Here is a 10,177-nt window from a genome sequence, read left to right on the forward strand (position 1 = left end):
GGGGGGTTATATTACTGTATACAGCGCTGGGGGTTATATTACTGTATACAGCTGGGGGGGTTATATTACTGTATACAGCGCTGGGGGTTATATTACTGTATACAGCGCTGGGGGGGTTATATTACTGTATACAGCGCTGGGGGGGTTATATTACTGTATACAGGGCTGGGGGTTATATTACTGTATACAGGGCTGGGGGTTATATTACTGTATACAGCGCTGGGGGTTATATTACTGTATACAGCGCTGGGGGTTATATTACTGTATACAGCGCTGGGGGTTATATTACTGTATACAGCGCTGGGGGGTTATATTACTGTATACAGCGCTGGGGGGTTATATTACTGTATACAGCGCTGGGGGTTATATTACTGTATACAGCGCTGGGGGTTATATATTACTGTATACAGCGCTGGGGGTTATATTACTGTATACAGCGCTGGGGGTTATATATTACTGTATACAGCGCTGGGGGTTATATTACTGTATACAGCGCTGGGGGGGGTTATATTACTGTATACAGCGCTGGGGGTTATATATTACTGTATACAGCGCTGGGGGTTATATTACTGTATACAGCGCTGGGGGGTTATATTACTGTATACAGCGCTGGGGGTTAAATTACTGTATACAGCGCTGGGGGTTAAATTACTGTATACAGCGCTGGGGGGTTATACTACTGTATACAGCGCTGGGGGGTTATACTACTGTATACGGCGCTGGGGGTTAGATTACTGTATACAGCGCTGGGGGGTTATATTACTGTATACGGCGCTGGGGGGTTATATTACTGTATACGGCGCTGGGGGGCTATATCACTGTATATAGCGCTGGGGAGGTTATATTACTGTATACAGCGCCGGGAGGGGTTATATTACTGTATACAGCGCCGGGGGGGGGGTTATATTACTGTATACAGCGCTGGGAGGGGTTATATTACTGTATACAGTGCCAGGGGGGTTATATTACTGTATACAGTGCTGGGAGAGGGTATATTACTGTGTATGGCGCTGGGGGGTTATATTACTGTATATAGTGCTGGTGGAGTTATGACTGTATATAGCGCTGGGGGTTATAAGTGTATCACTTATCCTTACTGCGTTATATAGAGGAGGGAATTCCTAAAAAAAATATCCATATGTGATATACTGGTTATAGAATGTAACATATTACGCTGTAGATCTTCTAGTTCCTGTACGCGTAATACATTTAGCAGAATAATCCTAGTATATAACACATATAATATCCTGCGTAATGAATATTGCGCAATCCTTTCAGTATACATAATACATATAGAACACTCTCGGTAAATAATAAAATATAGAATGCCAGGGTTTTCTGTTAAAGCTGCAGTTCCACTCAGAGAACACATTATTTTGCCCCGTCTTTAGTATATCTGTCATATCATTCTTCTCTCTGTAGCACAGAATTATTTTTATTGCACCAGCCAATCGGTGTCCGCTGAGGTGTCACATGACAATCAAGCATTCCCGGGAAAAGTATTTTTGGGAAGTCCCTGAGTTTAACGCGCTTTGCGCCCGCAGGTTGGCCGGATGCTACGAGGCTCTGGACGGGGGGAACACGGCCGATGCCCTCGTGGATTTCACCGGCGGGGTCTCTGAACCCGTTGAGCTCGCAGAGGAAAACTACGCAGCCGACGCGGACAAACGCAACGAACTCTTCGAAAGAGTCCTGAAAGTGCAGAACCGGGGGGGACTCATCAGCTGCTCCATCAAGGTGATCAGGGGTCCCCATCGATCGGGTTCTTCCGCCAAAGGGCGGAGCCACAGTGCCCACCACGGGGACAGCCTCTCCGTCGTTCCTCCAATGAGGTGAGAGGGTGAGCGAGGAGGCTCCGCCCTTTTGCAGGAGCACCTATATTGCAGCTGGAAAAAAAGCACCTGTTCTTATAATCGAGTAAATACAGTAGATGAATGGAGGATAGAGGGATCGGTCGCTGCAGCGGTCACTAAGCCCACCCAGCCGGGTCCTGGGGAGGAAAAAAAGAAGTCATTCTGCATTTATAATAAATAAAAAAGCCTTGTGTTTGTGTAAATATTTGGACGTATATTTCGCGTGTTTTTAGGCTGTATCGGCTGCTGACATGGAAGCGCGGCTGGACTGCGGCCTCGTGAAGGGCCACGCTTACGCCGTGACTGACGTCCGGAGAGTGCGCCTGGGCCACGGCTTGCTGGCGTTCTTTAAATCTGAGAAGCTTGACATGATCCGCATGCGCAACCCGTGGGGGGAGCGGGAATGGAACGGAGCCTGGAGCGACAGGTATATAGAGAGACGCGATGGTCGCCCCAAAGAGTAAAAAGGTTTAATAGAGAAACTGAACCAATCATTTATCTTTACTGAGAGGGTGGTAGATAAGTGTAACAGCCTCCCAGCAGAAGTGGTAGAGGGTAATACAGTGAGGGTATTAAACATGCATGGGATAGACATACGGCTCCTGAATCTAAGACGAGACCAGCGACTGATCTGATCTGTTTCCGTTTTCTTTCTTACAGCTCAGAGGAATGGCAGAAAGTGAGTAAGGGAGAGCGTGAAAAGCTGGGGGTCACCGTCCAGGATGATGGGGAGTTCTGGTGAGTTTGAAGGTTTACTAACCACCAGCGACACTAATTATTTTAGGGAATATGAACATATGGTAGATGAGTGGAACAACCTCCCAGCAGAGGTGGTAGAGGGTAATACAGTGAAGGTATTAAACATGCATGGGATAGACATACGGCTCCTGAATCTAAGACGAGACCAACGACTGATTAAGGTTTGAGTCTTTACAGCAGGAGAAACGGGCGACTAGGGGGGGGCCGTCGGGGGGGGCGATCTGCCGGCGGGCTCTGGGTTCCCTGTGGAGATGTTTTTTGGGTTTAATAAAGCCGTATTTGGGTTTCTGTTCTCAGGATGACCTTCGAGGATTTCTGCAGATATTTCACGGACGTCATTATGTGCCGCTCAATAAACACGTCGTATCTCAGCATCCACAAGACGTGGGAGGAGGCCGTGTTACGGAGCGCGTGGAGCCGGCACGAAGACCCCCTAAAGAACCGCAGCGGGGGCTGCATAAACAACAAGGGCACCTACCTGCAGAACCCGCAGGTGAGCCGAAGACCCCCCGCCCATCCCCCACATTCTTCCTGCATACTGGCCCCTCCATGCTCGTAGGGCCCGCTAGCCCATAATGCCTGGGAAGGGACCTTCTCCTCCCCAAGCCCACAGGTGTCGGCCCCGGGTAGCCTGCGTTGGGGGGTCTCTCTCGCGTTATGCACCAGCCTGGGGGAAATCTTCTGCCGTGAGGGTCCCGACTTCTACCCCCAGCAGCTGGGGGCGGAGCTTGTGAGGTAGAGTGTCACTCAAACTGGCAGCCGATTCTGCTTTCTCTGCCCCCCAATCCTGCCGAGCTCTACCTCTGGCGCCAAAATCGGGACTGCCCTGTGCGTAGCGGGACAGTTGGGAGGCGAGTATCCATGGCTCTCTTTTCCTCTCACAGTTCGTCTTTGACGTGAAGAAGCCGGAGGACGAAGTCCTTATTTGCCTCCAACAGAAAACCAAACGGACGACTCGGAAGGACGGAAAATTTGAAAACCTGGCGATCGGGTTTGACGTCCACCAGGTACAAAATACAACGGGGGGCATCAGCCAACATTCTGCACCACCCAATGGGGGGGGGGTGATGGGGTATTTGTGTAACTGAGGGGGGCATTTAGAAGAAGAATAATGGGGTTTATTTACCCCGTTTAATTTATAAAGCAGTTCCCTGCTGTTTCTATACACATTATCGGGGCTTTTAGGGCTGTAGAACCCTGCGATCCCCTCATACCCAGCAAACATTCCGACCTCCTAGAAAAGAGGGGCATCAGGGGAGGAGAGAGAGGGGGCATCAGGGGAGGAGAGAGAGGGGCATCAGGGGTTTGGGGCCCAGTGAAGAACTGCGTGGACTTGTGATTGGTTCACACCTTTCCTCCACCCTAAGTGATAAGTTACCAAATTTCTATTTTCTACATGTGGATTCGTCTCACGTTCAATAAATGAAATCGTGAGAACAATTATAAGAAAAGACTGAGAATTTATAATAATTACTTATTTATTCAAAATAATAAAAATTACAGGAATCCCAAATGAAACAGAGTATAACAGAATGCTTGTAAAAAATAAAAATAACCGTACCGGTCAGTCTCTCGGTCTGCCCCAGATTATAAAGATCTGCATATATACCGTATTGGCTCGAATATAGGCCGCACTTTTTTCCCCCACTTTAAGTTTTTAAAGTGGGGGTGCGGCCTATATTCGGGGTCTAGCGCCCGACGCCCGGGACATGCAGTCCCGGGCGCCGGGCAGGCAGCGGGGTTAAGATACAGATCCCCCGCAGCGGTGCAGGGGACCTGTATCCTACTCTCTGATACGCTCACACAGCCTCCCCTGCCAGCACTTCCCACGGGGGGGGGGGTGCCGGCACGGGAGGTTATCTAAGCGTTTTACCTCTGCCCACCCCCGACTTACCGGAGCAGACTCCCGGGTGTCTTGCGGGGCCGGCGGGAGACATCTACGCAATACGCGCATGCAACTTCCGGTACCGGTACCGGAAGTTGCATACGCGTATTGCGTAGATGTCCCTCGCCGGCCCCGCAAGACACCCGGGAGTCTGCTCCGGTAAGTCGAGGAGGGGGGGGCAGGGGAGGACAGCGGCAGCGTATCGCGGGGAGGGAGGACAGCGGCAGCGTATCGCGGGGAGGGAGGACAGCGGCAGCGTATCGCGGGGAGGGAGGACAGCGGCAGCGTATCGCGGGGAGGGAGGACAGCGGCAGCGTATCGCGGGGAGGGAGGACAGCGGCAGCGTATCTCGGGGAGGGAGGACAGCGGCAGCGTATCTCGGGGAGGGAGGACAGTGGCAGCACATCTCGGGGGGGGGCAGAGTGGCAGCATGTTTTTTTTGGTGCTTTTTTAAAGAAAAAAAACTTTTTCTTTAAAAAAGCACCAAACTTTTAGGGTGCGGCCTATATACGGGGGCGGCCTATATCCGAGCCAATACGGTAATAATAATAATAACGTTTTATAACCAGACCTGCGCATCGCTGCCTCAAAAAGAGTAACGGTCAGAAAAAAATCAGGAGAGGGAAATCACCAAGGCCAGGCTTTGATCATTTTTACAGAATAGCAAAAAAATATTCTAATCTTAAAACCTAAAAAAATCTTATGTGACAGAAACTACTAGTCCTGCGAAGTTAAATCCTTAACCTTAACGTCCACGGAGGCCGGTAACGGACTGAACAGACACCTGGGGGGAGACGTTTAAATATACAAAGGGTTAATAAAGGACTGGAGGGAATTTATTTCAGAGGAGGAGAAAAGAGCGCAGAATCTGACAGCAGAGGGAATGCTTTTCGGGGTCCAATCGATATAAAAGTCTCCGCGTCTCTGCAGGTCGAGCTGAACCGCAAGTACAGGATGCATTCCCTGCAGCCGAAGGTGGCGAGCTCCATCTACATCAACTCACGCAGCGTCTTCATGCGCAAGGACATGAAAGAGGGACGATACGTAATAATCCCGACCACGTTCGAGCCGCATCACACCGCGGAATTCCTCCTCCGAGTCTTCACCGACGTGCCTTCAAACTGCTGGTAAGTGATTCGCCCTTAGTGTACGGGAGATGCCCCATATACAGCAATACCCCCCCCCGGCGCTGTATACAATAATATAACCCCCCCCGGCGCTGTATACAATTATATACCCCCCTCCGGCACTGTATACATTTATATACCCCCCTCTGGCACTGTATACAGTAATATAACCCCACCCAGCGCTGTTAACAGTAATATAACCCCATCCAGCGCTGTAAACAGTAATATAACCCCACCCAGCGCTGTATACAGTAATATAACCCCACCCAGCGCTGTATACAGTAATATAACCCCACCCAGCGCTGTATACAGTAATATAACCCCCAGCGCTGTATACAGTAATATACCCCCCCAGCGCTGTATACAGTAATATAACCCCACCCAGCGCTGTATACAGTAATATAACCCCCCCAGCGCTGTATACAGTAATATAACCCCACCCAGCGCTGTATACAGTAATATAACCCCACCCAGCGCTGTATACAGTAATATAACCCCCAGCGCTGTATACAGTAATATACCCCCCCAGCGCTGTATACAGTAATATAACCCCACCCAGCGCTGTATACAGTAATATAATACCCCCCCGTGCTGTATACAATAATATAATACCCCCCCAGTGCTGTATACAATAATATATCCCCCCAGCGCTGTATACAGTAATATAACCCCCAGCGCTGTATACAGTAATATAACCCCCAGCGCTGTATACAGTAATATAACCCCCAGCGCTGTATACAGTAATATAACCCCCCAGCACTGTATACAGTAATATAACCCCCAGCGCTGTATACAGTAATATAACCCCCCAGCACTGTATACAATAATATAATACCCCCCCCGGTGCTGTATACAATAATATATCCCCCCCAGTGCTGTATACAATAATATATCCCCCCTCAGTGTTATACAATAATATATCCCCCCAGCGCTGTATACAGTAATATAACCCCCAGCGCTGTATACAGTAATATAACCCCACCCAGCGCTGTATACAATAATATAATACCCCCCCCGGTGCTGTATACAATAATATATCCCTCCCAGCGCTGTATATTATTTTCCACAGATATCCAGCGCTCTGCGTATCCCCGTTGTTATCTCCTGGCGCCATCTAGTGGATTTCCCGGTGTTGATTTCTGAGCAGGCCTCGAGTATTTGAAAAGTTGACGGAATTTTTAAATTCTTAATTGTAAGATTTTATCCCGATCTGTAACCCCCGTGCCCCGGTACCTGTATAATCATATTAAATGCATTGCAGTATAATAGCCGTATATCTGTACCCCCTGTAGGTGTAAACAATAGCTGGGTTGTTTTTAGGAAATTGAACATTTGTGTATTAATTCGGGAAATATCGGTCAAAAGGAGTTTTCTGCATCGCTTTTAATGTCGGGGGTTCTGAATAAACAGCGGGGTGGAACCGTTGGGGTATTTCGGCCCCAGCTGGCCACCGTCCTCAGGATGTGATGTAATACCCCGAACAGCTGCATTTTAACAACAAGGGTTTTTAGTTTTTTTGTTTGTTTGTTTTGTAAGAAATATATTAATTTGTGAGAAATATATTATTATTTTTGAAAGAAATTATTTTTTTGCAGAAATAAGCAGATTTTTTTCCTTTTTTTTTAGCGAGTTGAGTTTGGACGAGCCTCCTCGGACGTGCTGGTCGGGGATGTGTGGTTACCCCCAGCTGGTGTCCCAGGTTCACGTGGTCTCTGCCACCGGACTCAAGAAGCAGGACTCTGAAGGAGGTGAGTGCGGGGGTGGGGGGGTCCTCACTGAGCCCACTCGAGTGGGGCGAAAAAACTAGGATGCCCTAAAACCAGCTTTCTGTATACTGCTGGATATATTATTTACCATATTCTCATTTTATTGCCCCGTTTTTCTAAATGCCCTCCCACTTCAGAGAATTTGTTGTATTTTTAGTCTGTTACAAAATTACATTCCTAAAAAGTGGCAAAAAATTTTATCATGGATTTTAGGCGCCAATAATTAAACTTATGCTTTCTTGGGTTTTGGGTGTTTTTTAATATTTACATTTTTTTGCATTAATGACTGTTTGTTTTTTTGGGGGGGTAATGTGTAAACAAGACGCCATTGCATATCAGTATAGCCATCGATGGATATAGAAAGGCCATTGATCGTGTAACGGGACATCAGAGCGGAGCCCCAGCGGATGTGGTAAAGCTGTCCGTGTCACTTTGTTCCTCCTGCGCAGGCGCCGACCCGTACGTGATCATCAGCTGCGAGGGGCGCAAGGTGCAGTCGCCAGTGATAAAAGATACTTTGGCCCCAAAGTTTGACGTGAAAGGGTTGTTTTATCGAAAGAAGCAGAGCCAGCCCATCGTTGTCCAGGTAAAAGATGAAGCGGAGACTGTTGTGCTTGTGTATGAGGTGTAGGATCGTATACTTCGACGGCAGATCGGCCCCATCCGGCCCGTCTAGTCAGCCTGTGTTTCCTGCTAGAAAGACCTTAATCAGTCGTTGGTCTCGTCTTAGATTCAGGAGCCGTATGTCTATCCCATGCATGTTTAATCCCCTCACTGTATTACCCTCTACCACTTCTGCTGGGAGGCTGTTCCGCTTATCTACCACCCTTTCAGAATGCATGTTTTGTATATGACATTTCCGTGCTGCCCCCCTTTGTAAATACATAGACAAATACTTTATTATTATAAAAAATACTATATTAACACACTAAGTATCCCAACATCCCTGGGATCTGAATGAAAAAAGTGGCTACAGTAAAACTACATCACCCATGATGCACCGCAAGCTTTAAGTTTAGTATTGGGGGGGGGGATAAGCTGCTGTACGTCGCCCTGTTGGTTCACCCGCCGCAGGTTATCCCTGACTGCCCTGACTCACCCGTCCGTCTCCATTCTCTTCCAGGTTTGGAACCACAATGTGATTAAAGACGAGTTCATGGGTCAGGTGGTCCTAACCGGGGACCCCAACAACCAACCCACCCAGCACAGCGTCATGCTGCAAGACAAGGGCAACAAAGACAACCCCTCTCTCTCAGGGAGCCTCCAGGTCGTTCTTTTCACCAGTAACAGCTTGACTGGGATCTAACGTGACGCGGACCCCGCAAACCTCGACCAAACGTCTTATGGGGAATGGGGGGATGGGGAATGCCCCCCCGGACCCTCGATCATCAGACATTTCCAAATCTCTATATTGTGATCATTTCAGTATCTTTCATTATGGAAACATAGTATCTCCAGGAAGGTGCATGCCATTTATTCCTCCCCCTAAACCCCCCTACTTCTTCCTTCTAGGCGGCCGTATGAGCGAGGGATTGCTGAGGTTTTATAAACAGTGATGGTCCCAGCTAATGTAGTGTAAGATCTTCGTTGTCTCTGTACTGCGCGTGGTGAAAGTGTGAGGGGGGGGGCAGAACCCAGGATGGGATTATGGTGATAAAAGAATCCAGTCATGGTGAGAATGCGACCACCGCTCCGGCCCCGATCGGGTTTACGATCCTTTGGGAAGTGCTGGCCTCTGGCAACCTAAGGGTTATCGGGGGGGGGGGTATATTTTAACTCCTATCTCTTTCATTGATCGTCTGTCTGCTACACGTTTTATATCTATAAATATTACACGCGTGTCCTAATGTCTTAATCATATAAGCCGCATGTATGTAAAACCACGAAAATCACTAAAAATGGATATTTAAACAAAAACACGTAAAGGGCTTTCAAAGGACGATGCAGTCCATCCGCCGGCTGCAGGTTGTCATTAAGGGGGGGGGGTAGTCGGGGTAGTCGACACTAGGGCTCCGGCTTTGGTGTAAGAAGTCATTCGTCCAGCCGTCGGGGGTCGTTTTCTGCGATTTCTGTGCATGCGCCGTATCCCGGATCGCATTTTGTTTTTACAACCCAGACTTTCGGCACAACCACAAAGATATTAGTGATGGGAGTTGTAGTTTGACGGGTTGGCAGCTCTCCCCGCTGCACGCGGTCCTTAATTTCATTGTCTGATGTGCCAAATGCAAAAAAAACAACAAATGAAGCCATAACGGTGAAGCCGCAATCCCCCCCCCCCCCCCCGGCGATATTCACCGCCTCGTACACAGGGTCCAAAATGCCAAATATATACGTTTTTATATCTTGATTTTTAATGTTTTGTTGTTTTTTTTACCTTGGCTCCATCTGATGTAACTGAGCCTTGTTTGTGTCATTTTTTTTTTTTTTAAAAATCTTATTTTTTTGTGTGTTTTATAATGGAATTCCATGTTTTTGATTCCGGTTTCGGGGCGTTTATAATTGTTTTAATAATTAGCTTTTGTATTTTTTTGACTCATATGTTTAATGAGCTGTTGGCACTTTATAACCACCGGAGAAATCTTTACATTAAAATGTCTCTTCGCTTCAACAAGTTTGACGTTTTATTGAGAGTCGCCGTCTTTAACGTCCAGAGCAGGTTTTGGGGCACTTGGGTGGTACCGGTACCCACCAACGTATCACGGGCCCACTGCATGGGTGCGAAGGATTGGGAACGGGACATACGGCACCCATTACTGCAAACAGCCGGCAATTTTATGATGGGCTCCC

At 48.1% G+C, this 10,177-nt stretch overlaps 1 protein-coding gene across 1 annotated transcript in view; it reads left to right on the forward strand.

Annotated features, from left to right (window-relative positions):
* CAPN5 (calpain 5) overlaps positions 1–8,733 on the forward strand; it is a 33,400-nt gene extending 24,667 nt beyond the window's left edge. The window contains exons 5-13 of the mRNA XM_053457907.1: positions 1,545–1,737; positions 2,087–2,280; positions 2,514–2,591; positions 2,910–3,105; positions 3,497–3,619; positions 5,428–5,624; positions 7,251–7,372; positions 7,840–7,976; positions 8,514–8,733. Of these exons, the coding sequence (XP_053313882.1) occupies positions 1,545–1,737; positions 2,087–2,280; positions 2,514–2,591; positions 2,910–3,105; positions 3,497–3,619; positions 5,428–5,624; positions 7,251–7,372; positions 7,840–7,976; positions 8,514–8,696 (1,423 nt within the window). The 3' untranslated portion in view covers positions 8,697–8,733. The remainder of the gene's footprint in view (positions 1–1,544; positions 1,738–2,086; positions 2,281–2,513; positions 2,592–2,909; positions 3,106–3,496; positions 3,620–5,427; positions 5,625–7,250; positions 7,373–7,839; positions 7,977–8,513) is intronic.
* Positions 8,734–10,177: the final 1,444 nt, after the last annotated feature.

The sequence above is a fragment of the Spea bombifrons genome, chromosome 2, assembly GCF_027358695.1.
Source record: "Spea bombifrons isolate aSpeBom1 chromosome 2, aSpeBom1.2.pri, whole genome shotgun sequence".
Classification (NCBI taxonomy): Eukaryota; Metazoa; Chordata; class Amphibia; order Anura; family Pelobatidae; genus Spea; species Spea bombifrons.